The sequence below is a fragment of the Protopterus annectens genome, chromosome 7.part1 (genome assembly GCF_019279795.1).
Source record: "Protopterus annectens isolate FY-2018-M chromosome 7.part1, PAN1.0, whole genome shotgun sequence".
Lineage (NCBI taxonomy): Eukaryota > Metazoa > Chordata > Ceratodontiformes > Protopteridae > Protopterus > Protopterus annectens.
The window spans coordinates 483,898,896-483,923,322 of NC_056740.1; the positions used below are offsets into that span (position 1 = coordinate 483,898,896).

The 24,427-nt window shown below is 38.1% G+C and overlaps 1 protein-coding gene across 1 annotated transcript in view; it reads left to right on the forward strand.

Moving 5' to 3' along the window:
- The window catches only part of MST1R (macrophage stimulating 1 receptor), a 1,081,737-nt gene that overhangs the window by 617,064 nt on the left and 440,246 nt on the right, over positions 1 to 24,427 (forward strand). The window contains exon 3 of the mRNA XM_044078935.1: positions 6,973 to 7,161. Within this exon, the coding sequence (XP_043934870.1) occupies positions 6,973 to 7,161 (189 nt within the window). The remainder of the gene's footprint in view (positions 1 to 6,972; positions 7,162 to 24,427) is intronic.

Sequence of the window (24,427 nt, forward strand, 5' to 3'; positions counted from 1 at the left end):
CTTTCTTTAGTTACATCCATAACCTTAAAGGTAAGGCACAGATTTGCGCTGAACTCATAGTTAATAGTACTACATATGTAGAACCTGTGGATATAGCAAACTTGCTGGTTGACAGGTTCAGTGAAAATTTCACATCACTGTTCTCGCCACATATATCCCAAAGCATCCGTAACACCTGTCCCTCACCTAGTATCTCCAAGGAGCAGGTCTTAAATGCCCTCTCTGAGGCCAAAAACAGCCTTATGGGAACAGACAACATCCTAGGCTGTGTTCTACATGGGTTAAAACAAGAATTAGCATCACCATTAGGCATGCTTTTCAGTCACAGCCTAAGCACTGGCTTCGTCCCAGCAGAATGGAAAACAGCTACCGTCATCCCTTTGCACTATGGGGGTGCATAAACAGACCCCAAAAACTATAGACCCATTAGCCTGACCAGCCTTATCTGCAAGGCCATGGAATGAATCATCATGGACCTTATTAACAAAGGTATAGGAAATCTCCAAACACTTGACCCTACCCAATTTGGCTTTGTCAAGGGGAGATGATGCTTGTTAAACTTGGTGGACTTCTTCAAGACAGTCACCAAAGCCCTAGATGAAGGCAAATCTGTGCATATGGCCCACCTAAACTTAGCCAAGGCCTTTGACACAGTCCCGCATTCAGGCATCACTGATAAACTCACCCATCTGGGTATCTACCCATGTATTGTCAGATGGGTTGCAAACTGGCTCACTGATAGAACCATGGGGTCAAAATAGGTGATTCCACCTCCTCCAGCAAACCAATAACCAGTGGTGTTCCACAGGGATCGGTTCTGGGACTACTGTTTAGAATCTACTTCTCTGGAGTACAGGTTAAATCTAAAGGACTGTGGCTAACAAAGTTTGCTGATGACTGCAAACTGTGAGCGATCATTGAAACTCCTAACAATATCAACATCCTGCAAGAACGTCTTACGCAGATTAGTGACTGGTGTCAAGTCATGGTCTTAAACTTAATGCAAAAAATGTATTATCATCCCCTTTGGCAAGGATGATGTTCCTGAAAACTGCCATATCAATAGCAATACCAATACCCTAAGCACACAGTCATTGGTGAGAGACCTAGGCACACAGGTTGACATCAACCTTAACTTCAATCACCATGTCTCCACAGAGGTAAGAAGGGCATTTTATATGGCTCATCTCATAAGTAAGGGCATTGCCTCCAGGAAAAAAAAGAGATTATAACCTCCCTGTACTCTTCCCTTATCAGGCCGACAATAGAGTACAATGCTTCCTTTGGTATGTTCCTTTCCAAACACCTGCAGCAACTGAAGAGACCACAAAGATTCCTTACAAAGAAAATTCAGGGTCTTCAAGATCTGTCTTTTGGGGACAGATTGAAATCATTGTCACTTTACTCTGTATTGTACAGACTGCTCAGAGGAGACCTATACTTTGCATACAGAGCAGTATGTGACCCAGCTTTAATGGAAATGCAGCACATTCACAAGTCAAATTTATTTATTTAACATTTGTTGATTGGGAATGTCTGACAAGGACAGAGCCTATTTTTAAATGAGGCTCAGGGAGAAATGCTTCAGATGCATGTCTTGAAATGTGGGAGGAAAGTGGAGGACCTGGGGGAAACCAATGTGAACGCAGGGAGGACATGCAGTCTCTGCACAGAAGGCACCTCAGCCGAGAATCAAACCAGAGAACCTCTTGCTGTGAGGCAGCAATGTTAACCGCTGCACCACTGCGCCGCTCAAATGGCACATAGTCACTCCCTCAAAGAACCTTAGCCTGGTATGTGATATCAACAGAACTTGCTGGAGAGACAGATTTGTCTCACTGAGGTTGCCCCACTTTTGGAACAAGCTTCCTATTCATATTAAACAAAGCCCCTCGTTGGCCCTATTTAAATGTAATTTGGACAATTGGATGGGTAACTGGAAATTCATCCTGGGGATTCCACCTGTGTCCCTCTTGGACAAGGGCAATAGGTGCTGATTTTAGTGTCTGCTTGAACCAGACACACTTGGGAACATGGTTTGAACTTGGCTATGCCTGTAAGGGCCCTGGGGCCATTAGCCTAGTAACCTTCTATGATCCTATGATCATGTGATCCTATAAATCTGAGTAAGAAAGTTAATGACAGTTTCACTGATGGGAAATGTCTGCAGATCTCATGTAACAAAAGTTGCATTTTGGAAGTCAGAAGCAAGCATTTCACTCCTGATGCCAAAGATATCAACCCCCCATAGCCTCTGACTAAATATAATCACCTCTGAGGTCACAGTGCCTCATGGCAAGAGGGAGCAAATTCATCTCAATATTTTGTCCATGAAATGATACTCGATGATATAACAATTAGCAGTTTGTCTCACACTTAATACAGCAATATATGTGTACTTTATGTAGATTAACATGAAAACTAAAGCTTCTTGCTAAGACTAGGTTGAATACTTTGACATATCATGTTATTGTAAGGCATTATAACTTACATTTAACAGAGTTATTGTAGCACTGCTATGTTGAGATGCATTGTAACCAGACTACTTCTAAAATATTTTCCATGACAAGAGAAATAAAATATTTTCCATGACAAAAGACATTTCCCTAAATTATCATAAGGCTGTTAACATTTTTTTTTGTTGTAACTGTTACTTTGCCATTTATGTTGTTGTTGTTTGTCTTTTCAGCTTTTCCCAGTTAGGGGTCGCCACAGCGAAACTCTGGTCTGCTAATGATTGGCAGTAGATTTTTTTATGGTGCTGAGTTGTCAGCCCGACGCCCAACCTTCAGCGAAGGCACGCCCATTCACACATGTCTTTCGGGGGCCACTTGACCGTGGGGAGGACATGTAGACTCCACACAGAAGGCACTCCAGCCGAGAATCGACCTGGAGAACCTCTTGCTGTGAGGCAACAATGCTACCGCTGTACCACCATGGCTTATTACTTTGCCATTTATGAATTTGAGGAAATGATCATAATCAATTCTAAGGATGATGTATAGAAGAAAAGTAACAGGACTCTAAGGGGTACTTTGCTGAACAACAGGAGTGTAGGAGTGTGAGTAGTGTTTAAGTAATCAGTAGGAAAGAAAAAGGAAGCAAACAAGAATGGTACTTCACGGAACAAGAGTGAAGGGCTGGGAGTACTATTTAAGTAATTAGTAGGAACGAAAAAGGAAGCGAACAAGAACGGTACTTCACGGAACAACAAGAGTGAAGGGGTGGGAGTACTATTTAAGTAGTCAGTAGGAAAGAAAAAGGAAGTGAACAAGAACTGTACTTCACGGAACAACAAGAGTGAAGGGGTGGGAGTACTATTTAAGTAATCAGTAGGAAAGAAAAAGGAAGCAAACAAGAATGGTACTTCACGAAACAACAAGAGTGGAGGGGTGGGAGTACTATTTAAGTAATCAGTAGGAAAGAAAAAGGAAGCGAACAAGAACAGTACTTCACGAAACAACAAGAGTGGAGGGGTGGGAGTACTATTTAAGTAATCAGTAGGAAAGAAAAAGGTAGCGAACAAGAACGGTACTTCACGGAACAACAAGAGGGAAGGGGTGGGAGTACTATTTAAGTAATCAGTAGGAAAGAAAAAGGAAGCGAACAAGAACGGTACTTCACGGAACAACAAGAGTGGAGGGGTGGGAGTACTATTTAAGTAATCAGTAGGAAAGAAAAAGGAAGCGAACAAGAACGGTACTTCACGAAACAGCAAGAGTGGAGCGGTGAGAGTACTATTTAAGTAATCAGTAGGAAAGAAAAAGGAAGCGAACAAGAACGGTAATTCATGAAACAACAAGAGTGGAGGGGTGGGAGTACTATTTAAGTAATCAGTAGGAAAGAAAAAGGAAGCGAACAAGAACTGTACTTCACGAAACAACAAGAGTGGAGGGGTGGGAGTATTATTTAAGTAATTAGTAGGAACAAAAAAGGAAGCGAACAAGAACGGTACTTCATGGAACAACAAGAGTGAAGGGCTGGGAGTACTATTTAAGTAATCAGTAGGAAAGAAAAAGGAAGCAAACAAGAACGGTACTTCACGGAAAAACAAAAGTGAAGGGCTGGGAGTACTATTTAAGTAATTAGTAGGAACGAAAAAGGAAGCGAACAAGAATGGTACTTCACGGAACAACAAGAGTGAAGCGGTGGGAGTACTATTTAAGTAATCAGTAGGAAAGAAAAAGGAAGCGAACAAGAACTGTACTTCACGGAACAACAAGAGTGAAGGGGTGGGAGTACTATTTAAGTAATCAGTAGGAAAGAAAAAGGAAGCAAACAAGAACTGTACTTCACGGAACAACAAGAGTGAAGGGGTGGGAGTACTATTTAAGTAATCAGTTGGAAAGAAAAAGGAAGCGAACAAGAACTGTACTTCATGAAACAACAAGAGTGGAGGGGTGGGAGTACTATTTAAGTAATCAGTAGGAAAGAAAAAGGAAGCGAACAAGAACGGTACTTCACGAAACAACAAGAGTGGAGGGGTGGGAGTACTATTTAAGTAATCAGTAGGAAAGAAAAAGGAAGCGAACAAGAATGGTACTTCACGGAACAACAAGAGTGAAGGGGTGGGAGTACTATTTAAGTAATCAGTAGGAAAGAAAAAGGAAGAGAACAAGAACGGTACTTCACGGAACAACAAGAGTGGAGGGGTGGGAGTACTATTTAAGTAATCAGTAGGAAAGAAAAAGGAAGCGAACAAGAACGGTACTTCATGAAACAACAAGAGTGGAGGGGTGGGAGTACTATTTAAGTAATCAGTAGGAAAGAAACAGGAAGCGAACAAGAACGGTACTTCACGGAACAACAAGAGTGGAGGGGTGGGAGTACTATTTAAGTAATCAGTAGGAAAGAAAAAGGAAGCGAACAAGAACTGTACTTCACGGAACAACAAGAGTGGAGGGGTGGGAGTACTATTTAAGTAATCAGTAGGAAAGAAAAAGGAAGCGAACAAGAACGGTACTTCACAAAACAACAAGAGTGGAGGGGTGGGAGTACTACTTAAGTAATCAGTAGGAAAGAAAAAGGAAGCGAGCAAGAACTGTACTTCACGAAACAACAAGAGTGGAGGGGTGAGAGTACTATTTAAGTAATCAGTAGGAAAGAAAATGGAAGCAAAGAAGAACGGTACTTCACGAAACAACAAGAGTGGAGGGGTGGGAGTACTATTTAAGTAATCAGTAGGAAAGAAAAAGGAAGCGAACAAGAACGGTACTTCATGGAACAACAAGAGTGAAGGGGTGGGAGTACTATTTAAGTAATCAGTAGGAAAGAAAAAGGAAGCGAACAAGAACTGTACTTCACGAAACAATAAGAGTGGAGGGGTAGGAGTACTATTTAAGTAATTAGTAGGAAAGAAAAAGGAAGAGAACAAGAACTGAACTTGCAAGACCAAGGAATGATAAATGCAGAAAGGGAAGCCACTTTGAAGTAGAGGAGAATTTAAGGGAATTAGCAGTGAAGGGTATATTCATAGCGAGCTGTACATAGAGGTTAGTTAAAGGTCAGTTGATGGGAACTTTTAGTAACAAATATATTAATAAGTGAATGAGAAAGCAAAATATATTTTAAAACCATAGGATGACTTCTGAGTAAGTTTCAGCAGAAAAAAAACATGACTGAAGCATGGATTCTGGGTCTCTAGGTAATAGGCTTCTGAGTAAGGTTCAGCAAAAAAAAAAAAAAGACATAACTGAAACATGGATTCTGGGCCTGTATGTTATAGGCTTAGTTCATATTTATTTGTATTAAGCACTACATTCAGATTTTTACACTATGCTTCAGTGTTTCATTAGTTTAAACAGCTGTGTGTTATTTTTAGAATAATTACTAAACAGTTTCAGGCTTTGACTGTAAAGCACATAATACAGAAGATTATGATCGGATTGCCAATTAAACCTGTTTATAGTGTGTTCGAGACATAGATACCACAAAATTCACTTCAAGAGTGAAGCTTGAGAGGTAAATAGTGGTAACTATATTAAGAACACATAATACAAGATTCTGATTGGTGATACAAACCTAATTTTTTGTAGTGAATGGATTTTTATCTGCTCCATGAACTAAAAGCTGTAAAAAACTTAGTAGATGCTGTCAGAAAGGCAGTGTAATGCAGTCCATTACATTTATAGTCACCTCCATGCCTCTCAACTGCCAAGATTTTCACAGAACATCCAGATTATTGCTTCTTATTTTTGGTTTGTTCCTCATAAAATCTGTGGTTTTCGAACAAATAATTGAGGAGTGGAGTCACGAAGTAATTTCATACATTTGAGTGTCAAGAGTTTGCATCTTTTAGAAAATATATGCTTACACACTGTTATTTTAGCAGCTTTCTAAGTTTGTTTGAGAAAGTTGGGGACACACTACCAGATGGGCTTCAGGCAGAAACAAATCTTTTTTCTGACTCTGTCATTTGCTGGATAATATTGGTAGATTTTATTGCCTGGTGCTAGACCTGACCATAACAACATAAGGAGGGGGTTGCTTAACAATTAAGATCAGGTTGCATGCCACTCTGGAGGTTAACTGATTTGTCATTTTCTAAAAATCAGAGCATAATCACTGAGGTCCATGTACTACATATTTACTATTTTCTTACACTTGTGAGGCAATGTCTTGACAAAAACAGTGCAATTATTTTGCTTTGCTACTTAAAATAAGAGGGAGCATTGATCTGAAATTTGGTAGTTTTGATATGCTGCAGTTTCACTGCTAGAGTGTGGGTCTTGCTTAGCAATTTGTATTTTATCTATTTCCTTTGCTGAGTACTTCTTTTGACTAAAATTGACCCTTTTTAAACATTAGGCAGTCCATACATATTATACATGTGTACAAATATCAACATAAACAATGCAAAAGATGCCAGTATGTTACTCTGTGTGGAATAACTCATTTTTTTTCAGCAGTGATTACAGCACAGTCATTTCTGTGGCTCTTTTTTAAAACTTTTTATTCTGAATTTTATTCAAGATAAATTTTTCATCTGAAGTCAACAACACAAGCTGTTTTAACCAACCAACAATGATCTTCCAACCCTTCCAGCGTCTGGATTTATTTAATGGAGGAGTGCGTGATGTACTTTTTACAGCCATCTTAGTCACTGTGCATGACATAGAAACAGTTGCTCACATTGGGACTTCAGATGGGAGAATTCTTCAGGTAAGTTCTCAGGCTTCAAATCTTTGTATAATTCACAAACGTTTCAAGTTTATACTTTTGCATGTATCATTTCTAGTGTTGTACTACAAACACAAAAAAATTACCCTTTTATTTAACATTAGAGATCTGGAGATCTACAAAGTTATCTTAGAAGTAGAGACTTTAAAATATTTTACATGTATTATATTTCACTTATACCTTTCCACGGCTACTTTTTTGACAAGGTACCCAGTATGTTTCCACACAGACTTGGCACTTACAAGATACTGGGCCCCAGAGACAGGTGTTTTCTAGCAGTAAAGAAAAACCTTACAGAACATGAGTACTAAGTACCATTCTACCATTAAAGGGAGTGGCTGTTAGTGTTTTCTACAATTATTTACTTCTGTTGTGCCCTTTGCTTGCTCTAAATTTGCTCATCCTCTCTTCATTAAGCCAGTGTTACATGTGCTGTATTCATCTGTGTGTGGCTGTCCTCTCCTTCTTCTTCTAGGTTAATGAAACTTACCAGGTACCTTTGTATATTGGAGATAACTTTGAAGCAGAGGAGAATTTGCAGTTAACAAAACAAAACAAAACATATCAAAATAAATAAATACTATAAATATTACAGTAACACCATATCTGTTGTGCATTCTCCTCGATGGGTCAGAGATAGAGTTCATCATCTGTCAACCAATCATAATTCAGCATTTGTTTTAAAGATTCTTCACTCTGTGTAACAGTATATGCTGACTACCAAAGACCACCTAACCGCTGAGCTTACCTGTTCATTCATTTTTTGACTGCTGGGAGAATGTATGTCCTGCAAATCACAAAAGAACCAATGTCAATTTGACATCTAAATTGTTAAGTAATGTACAGATGTATAATTGCCTAAGATGTAAGAAACTCCAGCAGGCAAGGCTGGATGGGGGGGGGGGGCTATCCACAATTTCAAACCCTTCTTTTTCTTACAATTCCGAAACATAGTAGAAGATACCAGGACAATTTGTAACCTAGAAATAGATGCTAAATGCTGGAACCCATGGAAATAACTGCAGATGTCACTAATTCATATTAAGAACAAGAACTTTAATTCATGTTGAATGCTTTCGTCCCTATACACAGGGAATTCATCAGAACAAGTAACATAACACTCTACACCATCCATTTACACCCCCTAGTAAAAATAGCTCCGATCACATTCTGAAATCAATATCATACCTTTCATCTGTACAGATTTTTGCAGAATGTTGAGATATTTGCCTCATATTTTGGTCTTTTCCTCATACAAATTGTGTTTTTTTGACTAATCACTGGGATGATCTAAAGATTAATGTCATTAAATAATGACATGCATTTGAGTTTCAGACTTCATATTGTTCAGAAAGTGCATGCTAACACAAATCCTGTTGTTCTAGCAACTTTCTAAGTTTATAAGTGCAATATTTAAAATGTGTCCCTATTTTTGGGCCTTTATCCCCCCAGTATGTCAGGATTTGTCCAGATTTTTGTGTTTTTTTGACTAATCACTGGGATGATCTAAATATTAACCACTAAATAATGACATGCATTTGAGTTTCAGACTTCATGTTGTTCAGAAAATGCATGCTAACACAAATCATGTTGTTCTATCAACTTTCTAAGTTTATAAGTGCAATATGTAAAATGTGTCCCTATTTTTGGGCCTTTGTCCCCCCAGTATGTCAGGATTTGTCCAGATTTCTTATGCTAAGAGGTCGAGAGGTACGAATCAATTACAGTAATTAAAAACAACTGAATTTTAAATTTAAAGCTATAGTTCACATCATATATATTTATGTTAAGTAAAGTGCTTACAGTATTCCTATATTATATAAACAATAAATGGGTGATTTGATGTAAGTACTACGAATAAAAGATTAATATAATAAACCTCCTAATAAAAACACTTAAATGTAATAAAAAGTTAAATACTAAAATTAACATCCCCTGGGATATTTAAAAATAATAAAGTAACAAGGCAATGGATATCATCATGAAAAAAAAAATAACCATAAAAACATAATTTTAAACAGCATACTTTTCACTAGTACACTGTAAAAACTATTTTAAAAGTTTAATTAAAAATTAAGAGTTAATTGTAATAGGCCTTAACTTCAGTAAGGGATTTATACAAACAACATTCAAACCAGGGGCAGTTGTAGCTCTCAACTTCATTTGCCAAACCCTTTCACAGTGCTCAAGCCTGGTTTTCCAGTCACGTTCTCGTAAGTTATTTTTTACCTGTTCTTGAATATTGAATTTAAATTTTAAGCATTGGGGGTTAACTGAGAGGTATTTATACAAAGCGTTGTTAACATTTTTGTTGTGTATGTCATGTATATATTCATATATATTAATTTCCGCAAACATCTCTCTGTTTTAACAACATAAAAACCTAAACATCCCATACATTTTGCAATGTATACTACCCCTTTAGTTGCACAATTTATTTTCGTAAAATTCTCTGCTATGTCCAGTTGTAAACTGTTACTTAGCAAAATGTACTGACATTGATTCAAATTCCCACATTTTTGGGTACCTATCTTGTTAAAACCCTAGTCCATATTTGGGCTCCTATTCTAGACCTGTTCAAAGATCCCCTTCCGATTAATGACTGTTCTGTAAACAAAAACAGGGGTATCACCCGCGGTTTTAAATAATATAAAATTCGCCCTAAAGATACTCCATATTTTGTATTAATATTATTTACCTTCTTAATACCCAACTTATATTGCACCACCATAGCATGTTCAAATCTGTGATCACCTTCTGACACTGTGTCACTGCTCTCAGTCAATAATCTAACACCAAAGAGGGGCTTACATCTAATCCTCCAGCCTGACTTAATGTCATCACAAATATGCTTCACCAAATCTGTCGGATACCTTCTAGAAATAAATATATTTTTAATTAAACACAATTTCTTGACCCTATCTTCATACATTGAGGTCATCCCCACAGCCCTTGCACACTGCCCCTTCACTAAGTTACTTTTTTGGAACATGGGGTGTGCACTCTTGTAGTGTAAATTACAAGTTGTTAAATGTCGGTTTCCTGTGTATTTGTGACATGAAACTATTATTAGTGCGTGAAATTAAGGTATCTAAGTAATTAATATCTGTTTTACTGTACTGTGATGTGAAATTGAGGAAATGCCATTTCTTTAATTTGCTTAAATATTTAATCTTCAAAGTATATATAATTATTGTCCAGCACCACTGATGTCAATTCTGCAATTATGTTCACTTTATCAGTTAGTAAAAATTATAATCCAGTAAGATATGTGGAATAGAGGTAAACAGATCCACTATATCGAGAGTTAGAAAGCTTAAATTGTTGCACCAAATATTTTCCTTAAGGTGGCCCATAAAATCCTATGAGTCTTTAAGTAAATGTAGTATCTTATCATAAATGGGTTTGAGCTAGCTATCTATTAAGATAGCTACTGGATATGTTTTAGACCCCCCCTGCTAATACTATAGGGCAAAAAGGTGGACTATCCAAATCCTTATGAACTTTCAGTATACCAAATATAGTTGCTAATATGGCTTTGGATATTTAAAAAATATATATGATTCTCTGTTCAACCTACTATTAAATAAAAAAATATTCCAACAGTAGATCAATATGGCAGTAATCAACATTTAACTGGTTTCTAGATACAGGAGTGTACATGTCAGTGTTGTGTAAAATATTCAACATAGCCATGGAATACTCAAAAGTGTTCATAGGTTCGTAGGATGATACTAGACTATTGGCCCGGAGGCCCTTATAATCCTAGCCAAGAATTTCATCAACGTTCCCACAAAGTCAGCACGTGTTTCCCCTGTCCAGCAGGGATACAGGTGGGATCCCAGGGCTGTATTTTCTGTTTCTCATCCAGTTGTCCAGGTTCCTCTTAAAGAGGGCTAGAGAGGTACTCTGCTTAACATGGAGAGGGAATCTATTCCACAGACAAGGGAGTCTCTTTGACACAAATCTATCCCACCAACAAATGTCACAGACCAGGTTTAGGCCTTGCGTGCAGGTTGCTTGAGTGGATTCTGACTTAGGGATATGCAGCAACTCCATCAAGGCTGGGTCTGAGATAGCCTAGTATGCCAGACACAGGTCACCTCTAATCAGTCTGTACCAGACTGAGTAGAGGGACATGACTTTTAGCCTATCTGTATAGGATAGGTGTTTGAGACCCTGGATTTTCCTGGTCAGGAACCTCTGTGGTCTGTCCAGCTGCTCCATGTGCTTGGCAAGGTACATGCTGAAGGGGACATTGTACTCGATAATGGGTCTTATAAGGGAGGAGAACAGGGATGTTATAACCTCCTTGTTCCTGAATGAAATACCCTTACTTATGAGGTGGGCCATGTAGAAAGCCTTCCGTACAATGGAGGCAACATGGGTGCCAAAAGTCTGGTTGCTTATCAACCTGGGTGCCCAAGTCCCTTGTGACTGCGTGTGCACTTAGTACATTGTTATTAATGTGATAATTAGTGGGGGCACCATTTTTCCCAAAGAGGATAATGATGCATTTCTTGACATTCAGCATGAGGCCATGCTGCTGGCACCGATCATTAGTTTGTATAAGGCCCTCTTGGAGAATATCCACATCACTAGGGGAATTTAAGACAGTACCCAGCTTGCAGTCATCTGCAAACTTTGTCAGCCACAGACCCACAGAAAAGTATATCCCAAACAGTAGAGGCACCAGGACCAATTTTTGGGGTACACCACTCGTTATGGGTCTATTACTAGAGATGCCTTCCCCTGTTTTGACTGAGTGGGTTTTATCAATAAGCCAGTTAGTTACCCATCTTGTAACATACAGTTTGATGCCTAGCTGGGAGACTTTATCTGTTACTCTTGAGTGGGGAATAGTGTTGAAGGCTTTGGCTAGGTCAAGGTAGGTGGTGTGCACTGTCTTCCACTTGTCCATGGCTTTGGTGACCAACTTTAATAGGCATGATCTCCCTTTGACAAAAGCAAACTGTGTGGGGTCAAGCATTTGGAGGTTGCCATTGTCCTTGTTTATAATGTCCATGATAATGTGTTCCGTGGCTTGCAGATCAGGCTAGTTAGGCTGATGGGCCTATAATTTCCTGGGTCAGTGGATGCTCCACCTTTGTGTAGAAAGATGACAGTAGCTGTCCTCCATTCAGCTGGGATGAAGCTAGTGCACAATATTGATTGAATAAGATGCCTACTGGAGATAAGAGCTCATGCCTGAGTTCATGTAGGATGCCAGCCAGGGATGTTGTCAAGTCCCTTGGAGACTGTATTTTTTATCTTTGAGAGGGCATTAAATCCCTGCTCCCTGGTGATGAGGGGAGGGGGGCAAGTACTGGGGATGCCCTGGTTTACTGATGGGGGGACAGAGGCTGAAGTTTTCACTGAACCTGTCTGTCAGCAGGTTGGCTATATCTACGGTGTTTGTGTATGTGTTCTTGACCACCATTTCAGAGCAGATTTAAATATTACCTTTGAGCTTGCGGACGTACGTGAAGAAGGCCTTGTGATTGTCCTTAGTGGATGTGGCCAATTTGGACTCTAAATTAGCCTTAGAGAATTTCACCAGTGACCTTATTTGCTTGTTCTGACAAAAGAGGGATTACTTCTAACTGCTCCTTCTTGGTCCTGGACAGCAATTTTTTCGTTTTATTATACAGTTTGTTTATTGCTGCTGTCCAGCAGACAGATTTACTCTTCCTTGAGGAAGATGATTTGGTCCTGTCAGGTATTGCTGAGTCCATACAGCTATGTAGGTGCTCATATAGTTGTTAAAAAGTACCATACCCTCTCCCTTATCAGGTTTCATAATTCTCAGGTTGTTGTCATTGAGTAATTCATGTAAAACTTTCCTTTCCTGTTATGAAAGATTTTGATAGAGTCTACCTCTTCTGTTATTTCTTTCCACTGTATATAATTCCTCAACAACAGCCTGTTCAATAACATTGATTAAGGGGTGTAGTGGTGGGTTAAGTGTGCTTTTTTCTTCAGTATCGCTAAATGACTGGGTAAAATTTGCGTCTGTCTTCTTGTTGTTACAAAATATCCCCAGATGCAATTTCCTTGTAAAGGGCATAAATTTCTTAATAGTATCAATCATGTTCCATCGCTTATGGGGGACAAACTTAAAACCTTTTTGAAAAAGAACAGTGTTCCTTGGTTACTACATGATTAATACAGTTAAAAAATTATACCCGTCACAGGAAACCATAACCCCTTCATTTCTTTGCAGGTTATTTAGTGTTTCCAATTCCTCCCGCCCTTCTTTTACACATATCTCAAGGATGACCTAACTCTCTTCCTTCATAGAAAATACTTCCATCCTACTTACTTCTACTAGCTTTCAGACTGTACTGTCGTATAGCCCTCTACTTCTAGCTTCCTTCTTCATTCATACTTCCCAACTGCCTGCCGTTAATAAAATACAGATCCGTTTTCTTAATCATGCTCCTCCTCAGCTTATCCTCTGTTCTTCCCCTGCAGCTGGGCCATCCTACTCAGTAATACTTATCAACATCTGTCCAGATCTGTCTCGACCACCTCTCCATACCTCCTCCCTAAACTCTCCACAAATCGCACCAAACCTATTTAGTGATGCCCTTCACCTTTACCCCAGACATCGACTGATTAAATCCATTTCAACTCAAATGAAAACAAAATTATGTGGAAAAATCCTCCTGCCGAAAACAAGAATCAGTAGTGCCTCACTATACTAAAATCTTCCTAGGAGGAGACATTCACCTCCATCCTGGCCCTATCACAACCAATAGCAAGGCAAATTCCTTCCACACACTACTCTTACCCAACAATGGTCAGCCTCCAACCTCAGTGATCTAACTTTTGCCACCATATTAGAAGCATGGGAAAAAAAACCCTACTGAACTACATGCTTGGATTACCCAACACAAGCCTAACATTTTTGCTATAACTGAAACTTTTATTAAATCCATCATAAATGTCTCCAGAATTGTACTCCTGGCTATAATGTAGGATCATAAGAAGTTACTAGGCTAATGGCGCTAGGGCCCTTGCAAGCCTAGCCAAGTTCTACCCGTATTTCTATGATCAGCATCTATTGCCCCTGTCCAAGAGGGACACAGGTGGAACCCCCAGGGTGAGTTTGCAGTTACCCATCCAATTATCCAGATTGCATTTGAAGAGGGCCAATGACGTGCTCTGTTTGACATGAAGTGGGTGTCTGTTCCAAGGTGTGGTAACCTCTGGGAGACAAATCTGTCCTTCCAGTAGGTTCTATTAATGTCACATACCAGGTTAAGGTCTTTAGAGTGAGTAACCTGTGTACCATTTGACTTGTGATATGCAGCATTTCCAGTAAAGCAGCATCAGAGATTGCCTTAAATGTGAGGCAGAGATCACCTCTGAGTAGTCTGTATGAAACAGAATAAAGTGACAGTGATTTCAGATGATCCACATAGGATAGATGCTGAAGACCTTGAATTTTCCTTGTGAGGAGCCTTTGTGGTCTCTCCAATTGCTGCAGGTGCTTGGAGAGGTACAAAACAAAAGGGGAGCTGTACTCATTTATTGGCCTGATGAGGGAAAAGTACAGGGAGGCTGTAACTTCTTTTTTTCTGGAGGCAATGTCCTTACTTATGAGATGAGCAATATAGAATGCCCTTCTTACCACTGTGGAGACATGGTGATCAAAGGTAAGGTTGCTGTCACCTGTGTGCCCAGGTCTGTCACCACTGAGAGCATACTTGGGGTATTTCTGTTGATGTAGTAGTTAACAGGAACATCACTCTTACCATAAGGGATGATAATCCATGTTTTGCATTGAGTTTAAGGACATGACTTTGGCACCAATCATTTGTTTGTGTAGAATGCCGACATCATTTGGAGATTTTATGACTACTCCCAATTTGCATTCATTTTATTTATTTATTTATTTATTTAACATTTGTTGACTGGTTGTGTCCGACTGAGCTATTGCCCTTTTTCAGTGGAGGCCCGGGGAGAAAAGCTCCAAAGTTTTACAGTGCAAATAAAACACAGCAAGACAGATGCATTTCAATAAAAAATTACAATAGAAACATTTTGGTCATCAAATTTTGTCAGCCATAGACCTTTCGATTTTCCGTGTACTTTGGAGAAATAGATTCCAAAAAGTAGAGGTCCCAGGATTGATCCCTGTGGAGCACCACTGGTTACAGGTCTCCTGTTGTAGGTGGATTCCCCTATTTTAACTATATGGGTTCTATCAGTGAGCCAGTTAGGGACCCATCTAACTGTATAAGGGTTGATAACTAGCTGGGTGAGTTTGTCAATGATGCCTGAGTGGGGGGTAGTGTCAAATGCCTTGGCTAAGTCTTATTAGGCTGTATGCACAGATGTCCCCTCTTCCAGTGCCTTGGTGACTGTCTCAAAGAAGTCCACCAGGTATAACAGGGATGATAGCCCTTTGGCAAATCCAGACTGAGTAGGGTCAAGTGTTTGGAGATTACCTGTATCTTTGTTGATAAGGTCCATGGGGATTTGCTCCATGGCCTTGCAGATAAGGCTAGTCAGGCTAATATGTCTATAGTTCCTGGGGTCAATGGGAGCACCACCTTTATGTAAGGGAATAACAGTGGTCGTTGTCCATTCAGCTGAAATGAAGCCAGTGTTTGGACTATGATTGGAAAGAGTACCCAATGGTGTTGCTAATTCTTGTTGGAGTCCATGTAGGACACAGCCTGGGATGTTATCAGGTCCATTGATGATGTGTTTTTGGCCTTAGAGAGGAAGTTTATGTCTTGTTCTTTAGAGATACAAGGCAGGGATGTCATGGGATATGTGTGGCAGGGACAGGGGAGTGAAGTTTTCATAGAACATGTCAGCCAACAGGTTAGCTATGTCCAGAGGCTCATTGTATGTGATATCATTAACTACCAGTTTGGCACAATTCTGGGTCTTTTCTTTTAGGTTATGGAAGTAACTAAAGAACGCCTTATGTTCGTCCTTAGTTGAGGAAGCTAATTTGGATTCATAGTTTGCTTTGGAGAATGTCACAAGAAGTCTTATTTGCTTGTTTAAGCTGAGGAAGAAGTGTTTATAGTTTAGGGCTCGCTCCCTCTTACTCTCAGGCAGAAATTTCTTCATCTTATTGTAAAGCCTGTTAATGGCAGTTGCCCACCAGGCAGATTGGTTCTTCCTTGAGGAGCTTATTTTGGTCCTATCAAGTATGGTCGAGTCAGGAAAGTTATACAGGTGTTTTTATAAAGCATTGGCATAGAACTTGGCATAGTTACCAGTTCCATCTGAGGAAGGAGGTGCAGTGAAGCTATTTATACCATCCCCATAAGAGGTTATAATCTGCTTTGGAGAAGTTTTTTAGTTGCTGCTGGGGGGGGGGGGGGGTCAAGTGTGATATTTACTTCCAATGAGACTGATTTGTGGTCAGATCTCACTGGGAGAAGACCTGACAGTGGAGGTGCTACAATGATCCACAATATTGGTAAGCACCAGATCCAGGATGTTTGTACCCCTTGTAGGGGTGTCAATCAGCTGGTCCAGGGCACTGGAGTTAATGAAGACGAGGAACCTTTGGGAAAGTGAGTTTGAGTGAGTAAATTACCCAGTCAATGGATAGGTAGTAAAAGTCGCCCAAATCCATGGTGTTCAGATGTATCTTGATAGACTCAAGTAGATCCAAATAGGCAGAGTGGGTGTCCTGCAGCTGTCAATGACTTGAATATGTGTCCTATCAACAGTTAATTGCACCTGAATTATCTCCAGGGAATCATGCTGTTTAACCAATCTGGAGGTGTATTTATCATTAACGAATATTGATATAATGCCGCCTTTAGTTTTCATGCCTTCAGCTTGTGGTCTGAAAGTGTGAAGGAGGTCTAACCCCATATGGCTGAGGTGCTGTCCACAGCCTTGAACCAGGTCTCCATGATTGCGTGAATGTTTGTGTCTTCCAAGGTGAGGACTGCTTCTAGTGAGTGCAGTTTCATGTTAAAACTCCTTATCACCCATAATGACTGTGTAAAGAGGAAAGGTGGTGATATTGCTTTAATGTTTCCCAGCAACTGTCAAATTTCCCCTCCAACAAACCAATACCAAAATTCAGTTCAGCAGAGGTTCTTATTACGTTTCTGAAAATAAACAAATATAAACAAATATGTATTACTGTCCTTTACACCCCTCCATCTACACTGGATGATGTCCTACATTGGATATCCATAACAATTCCACAAGAAAAAATGCACTAGATGATGCTAATATCAGTTGCTTGGACATAAGCTCGAACTCCCCTACATCCAGCATGAACTTATCCAGTTCCTGCAACTGCTAATTAATAGCTTCACACATTATAGCAAGTCATCAAATTCCATATTAGAATGGATCCTAGTGTCAGACCCTAGCAAATTCACCACCACAGGTACAATGTCAGAACCCCTCAGTTACCATCTCCCAATCTATACAACATGAAGTCTCGCGCAACCACTTAAACAGCATGTTTATAAAACAACATGCAACTGGTCCAAGTTTAACCCAGAAATATTCATTACTACCCTGCCATCTATTAACTGGGACATCCTAAAACTAAAAATCCTTGCCTTAGATGATGCTGTAAATTAATTTGGTGCAACTTTTGTAAGTATTCTTAATAGTCTTGCACCTCCAAGAAAGAAGACACTAAAAAAATAATGCAATTTAGCTCTCCAAAAAGAGTAGAATGCTAATGCAGGATAGCGAAAAAGCGTGGAAAGAACGGCAGAAATGTAGAACACCACAATATCTTGAAAACTTCAGAATGCTCCACAACCATGCTAAAAAGCAAATAAGTGTAAACAAAAAAAATATACTACAAATAACTTTCAGAACAATAGTAAACACAACCCTAAAAATCTGGTTAGGTATTAAAGAAATCTTGTATTCTGGCCAAGAATTAAACCCTAACCCTTCTCTGAGTACTCACCACTTGATTCTGCAGTAGAATTTGACTCTTATTTCATAGATAATATCGTATCCCTCACCAAGGATTCTTCGATATCTAATTCCAAACCTTCCCAACAGCCATGTATCACCACATCCACTTTCATCTTCAAACCTGTGCCAACACCCTATATAAAACTACTTTTAAAGAAAATGAAACCATGCTGTACTTGAGCTGATGACCTTCTAAGTGAGTACCTTAAAAGTGCAGCTGGGTAGCATTGCGTATCCAGTCTCAATCCCTATAAACAGGTCAATCCAGGAATCCCATTTTCAGACTCTGAAAATGTCACACATTGTCCCTGTACACAAAGAAACAAATTCAGCAGACATGACTGACTTCAGTCCTATAGCAATCTTATCTCCCCTCTCCAACTTACTTGAAAAATGTATTCAAAAACAAATGCTGAACTTATCTCCTACAGGAAGAACTCCCATCCCCACACAATATGACTTCTGTCTCTCCCAGAGTACTAGCACTGCATGTCTAACCTTTGCAGAGACTGTTATTAAAGCTAGAGATCATGGCAAACTAGTCTCCTCCTTATTTATAGACTTGTCTAAACCCATCAGCAAAGTTTATGACAGTAAACATCTACTTCAAATGGCCTCACTAGGTCTATCTCAGCCCACCCTTCTGTGGTTCAAAAGCTACTTGTCCAATAGGTATCAGTCAGTAAAATGGCACTTTGCCTCTCTCTCTCTCTCTCTCTCTCTCTCTCTCTCCATACCCCCAGGTGTTCCTCAAGACTCTATCCGTTGTCCCTTCCTCTGTAACATTCTCAACAACACCCTTCACACATCCACACAACATGCCTCACAGAATATGCTGATGACTTCTCACTTATATGCACAAACTGGCACATTTTTTAAAAAATTCAAAAAGCTTTAACAGCCACTGAAACATAGCTTTGCAACGCACAACTCATGCTCAACCCTCCCCCCAAAAAAAAGTACATATTTTTTTCTTCAAATCCCTCTCTCATGAAAAAATGAAATGTAAAATATTCTCTTAATAATACACCCATTGAAGTTTCTTCTCATAGCAAATTATTAGGGATGATTATGTGTGATAATCTTACATTTGACCTGTGTATACCAAACTGCATAAAAATCACCAAAAACAAGGGATGCTTTACATAGTCAAAAACTTTTTTACCAATGCAACTAAAACTTCACTTGTTACTACTTGCCACCTCTTTTCATTACTATATGGCTCTCTCATCTTTACTAACCTCCAGGCATCACAAAAAGCAAAACTTTTATAAAGCTATAAAATGTGGCAAAAATTGCAGCAAATACCCCTTTCAAAGCTCACTACTGTATAGCACTAAATAACCTAAATTGGTTAGAACTAACCAATCAACGAACATATACTAAATAGCATTCTCTACAACTATGTTCACATTTGGTCATTACGATCCAATGACCGAGAACTCCTCTCTGTCCACAGGCCTATCAAATCTACAGGGTGTGGTCTGCACTCATACCCTGTTGCTAAGGCCTGGAACTCCTTTCCTGTATCCATCAGGTCAATACCCTCCCTTTAGTCCTTTAAAGCCACTCACGATTCAATTTTAAGGTTAAAGAGATAGAATGTATCAGCATCTTTATTCTATTAAGAAGGCTCATCATAGCAACACCTTGGCAAAACATGAAGGTTTATGTTCTAATTTTAATACATTTGTATTTTTTGTGGTTGAGACAATTGAAAAGTGAAAAGGATGATGATTAGGATAACATGCAATTAAATGACGAACTGTATTGGCAATTTATTTAGTAACCACCCACCTAGTTTGAATGAGTATATTTCTGTTTCAAAGTGTATTGCATACTAAAAGGAATATTTTGTAAGCGGTAGATTATATATTGAATTTATATGTACATTCTTACATTTTTGTTGATGCTTTTATCAGAATTTTTTTCCATCAGATAATTTTTATTTATGAAAGGTTTTTTTTGGCTGAACTTCATCATGTGATCTAACTTTCTTGGTATTTAACGGACGCTGTTCACATTTTTGTTATCTGATGAAGCCTGATTTACGGTTAAGACAAAAATGTTACTTCATTCATTTATTCCCTTTGGATTCATGGCTTATCTTTTTATTTGTTTCCTTTTTACACAGCGGTGACACTGTATTCTGCCTTGCTGGTTTATTTGCTAAACGTATTTGACTGTAAATACTGTTTTCTTTACTTTTCTGCAGTGATTTGAATTAACATAATAATGCCTGGATCTGTTCTAGCCGGGGGAGAGTTATTTAGTTTTATTACTGTACAGCTTGCTGTAATTTAAACCATGGTAATGTTGGATGCTTAAAATTTTTTTTCTTCTTTTCTGTTCATTTCAATTCCTCTGACTTATACTAATATAAAACTTTTTAGAAGAAGGATTGAAAAGGTGAATAGTTTTAGGTAATGAATAAGCAGCTATGACACTGTTCAGACATTTTGGTATCTTTTGTTATTGGAGGACAGGTGCCATACCTCTCAACTGTACAGATTTTCACAGAATATCCGGATTTTTGCCTCAGACTTTGGCCTGTTTCTCATAAAAACTGTTTATTTTGATAAATCACTGGGAATGATCTAAGGATTAAAGTACTAACTAGTATTAACTTATGAACTAACCCATGAACCTATAAAGTCATTAAATAATGAGGTTCAGACTTCATATCCTTCAGAAAAATGCATGCTAACACAAATCCTGTTATTCTAGCAACTTTCTAAGTTTTTAAGAGCAATATTTAAAATGTGTGCCTATTTCTGGAGCTCTGTCCCCCTATTATGTCAGGCTTTGTCCAGACTTCTTGTGCTAGGAGATTGAGAGGTATGCAGGTGAGTCGAATTTATCTATAAGGATTAACTTAGAGAGTGACAGAGAGAGAGTGAGAAATAATGCATGTGTGCATACATAACAAGTGTGATTTTCTATGTAAAGCCACATGCGTGCATATGTAATCATCTAAACAAATTGGGGGGGTGAGTGTGTTTTACTAGATATACAGATGTGTGTGTGTATGTGTGTGTATGTGTGTGTATATGTACACAGGGCATGTATATGTGCTTCAAAATTACAAGGACCAACATGAGGTGGTCAGTAAATCAGAAAGTGTGATTTATTTTATTTTAAAATGTTCTTTTACGTAAAATTATGACAATGAATATGATTGTATTTTACTTAAAATTATGAATATATTTCTTAATAATGTTTCTGGTAATAAATTGAGCAAAGAAAACTTTACAAGATGCTTTATAGTTTTAAATGAAAGCTCACATAATGCTGGAATATCTGCCTGTGATACCTGATGTTTAAGTGCCACCAGTTTTTGGCTATTTGTATATTATAAGCAAAATACAAATGTGTACAAAATATTGTATTGATGTAAAAGGGTCAGGGACCATTAATTTATGAGCAGTGTGGAACACCATTTCATAGGCAAGGTTGGTTAGGAGTGCTTTCTGACTTAAATGAGATTGTCGGTAAGTAAGGGTGTGATTTTAATTTTATGCCAAATTAAGTATATATAACATATTAATAATTGTTATTATTAACTTGAGCAAGGCAGATTTGATGGTAGTTTATGGTGTCAGTTGAAAGATTACATAACTCTAGAAAATTGTCAAAGAGAACTGTTATATAACTATCACTGGTTTGCAGATATTTACAGTTGTTTAACAATACATATGATTTTTATGCATCTGACCATATTTTGTGTGAATATCTCAGGCATTGTCGACACTGAAGCATGGTGGGACAGCATTTCACAGGACAGCCCAGCTCCAAATAGTGGCCAGTAAATTATACTGGTTAATTTCTTTTAATGACAAATTATGGATATGTGCCATGTTAATATTTCTGCATAACTTTGTCCAGATAGGGTATACATATTTTTACTTTATGGTATCAGATGAAAGATTGCATACTGCTGGAAAAGTTGTCATTGTTACTTGCTGTCTGCCTACTACCACTTTTACAGATATTTATACTTATTTACAAAGAAAAAATGCATGTATGCATAATTATCATATTACTGGAAATGCTTTGCTTTATTTGTCCTTTGGTAACCGGGGAAGTCAGAATGAGCCAGTATTCAATTTCCTGAGGGGGGGGGGGGCTAGGTGGAAAAGCTCCAGAAAAGATTCAAAAACATGTAAACAATAGTTAATAGGTAACTATATACAATGGGAGAAAAGTCCCACAACAGATTCAAAAACATTTAAATGTCTTGTGCATTGCCCCCCCCCCCCCGTGCACATTGGCTCCCTGGGTGCATTGTAGAGCAGCATGTCACATGCAGTCACAACAGGGGACGAGTGCTTTTTCAGACCTGCAGGATACTTGGTAACAGGCAAATTGTGAGATTTGTTCTGGCAATATTATGAATATTAAACCCCTTAGTTCTGTCAATATTATGAATATTAAACCCCTTAGTTCTGTCAATATTATGAATATTAAACCCCTTAGTTCTGTCAATATTATGAATATTAAACCCCTTAGTTCTGTCAATATTATGAATATTAAACCCCTTAGTTCTGTCAATATTATGAATATTAAACCCCTTAGTTCTATCAATATTATGAATATTAAACCCCTTAGTTCTGTCAATATTATGAATATTAAACCCCTTAGTTCTGTCAATATTATGAATATTAAACCCCTTAGTTCTGTCAATATTATGAATATTAAACCCCTTAGTTCTGTCAATATTATGAATATTAAACCCCTTAGTTCTGTCAATATTATGAATATTAAACCCCTTAGTTCTGTCAATATTATGAATATTAAACCCCTTAGTTCTGTCAATATTATGAATATTAGACCCCTTAGTTCTGTCAATATTATGAATATTAAACCCCTTAGTTCTGTCAATATTATGAATATTAAACCCCTTAGTTTTGTCAATATTATGAATATTAGACCCCTTAGTTCTGTCAATATTATGAATATTAGACCCCTTAGTTCTGTCAATATTATGAATATTAGACCCCTTAGTTCTGTCAATATTATGAATATTAGACCCCTTAGTTCTGTCAATATTATGAATATTAAACCCCTTAGTTCTGTCAATATTATGAATATTAAACCCCTTAGTTCTGTCAATATTATGAATATTAAACCCCTTAGTTCTGTCAATATTATGAATATTAGACCCCTTAGTTCTGTCAGTATTATGAATATTAGACCCCTTAGTTCTGTCAATATTATGAATATTAGACCCCTTAGTTCTGTCAGTATTATGAATATTAGACCCCTTAGTTCTGTCAGTATTATGAATATTAGACCCCTTAGTTCTGTCAATATTATGAATATTAAACCCCTTAGTTCTGTCAATATTATGAATATTAAACCCCTTAGTTCTGTCAATATTATGAATATTAGACCCCTTAGTTCTGTCAATATTATGAATATTAAACCCCTTAGTTCTGTCAATATTATGAATATTAAACCCCTTAGTTCTGTCAATATTATGAATATTAGACCCCTTAGTTCTGTCAATATTATGAATATTAGACCCCTTAGTTCTGTCAATATTATGAATATTAGACCCCTTAGTTCTGTCAATATTATGAATATTAGACCCCTTAGTTCTGTCAATATTATGAATATTAGACCCCTTAGTTCTGTCAATATTATGAATATTAGACCCCTTAGTTCTGTCAATATTATGAATATTAAACCCCTTAGTTCTGTCAATATTATGAATATTAAACCCTTAGTTCTGTCAATATTATGAATATTAAACCCCTTAGTTCTGTCAATATTATGAATATTAAACCCCTTAGTTCTGTCAATATTATGAATATTAAACCCCTTAGTTCTGTCAATATTATGAATATTAGACCCCTTAGTTCTGTCAATATTATGAATATTAAACCCCTTAGTTCTGTCAATGTTATGAATATTAGACACCTTAGTTCCTTAACCGTTCCTCCTCTCTCCTCCTCCTGCTGCATTACTTCATTTTGCTTTTTCTGCTACTTGCTGCGGCTTGTTCTCTAAAGTGCTCAGTTGCATCCTTTCTGTTGCATTTGTTACTGCTTATTTATGGCCTGTTTCAATTGTAAGTGTTGTTCTAAGCCACTTAGTTCTGGTTTAAACACTTGGGCTTTAGACTGACCCCTTAGCTCTCCCTGGCCTTTTCTCTCAGATTCTGAAAAATATGGATGGACAATTTCCTACAGTTTCTCCTGCCAGTCTGGTTGATATGAGCATCTGCCTTATGCACACAGATAACCACCTACTACTACCACCTAAGAACACAGTTTGCAAGAGATGCAATTACATTAGGAACCTAGAGTCCAAG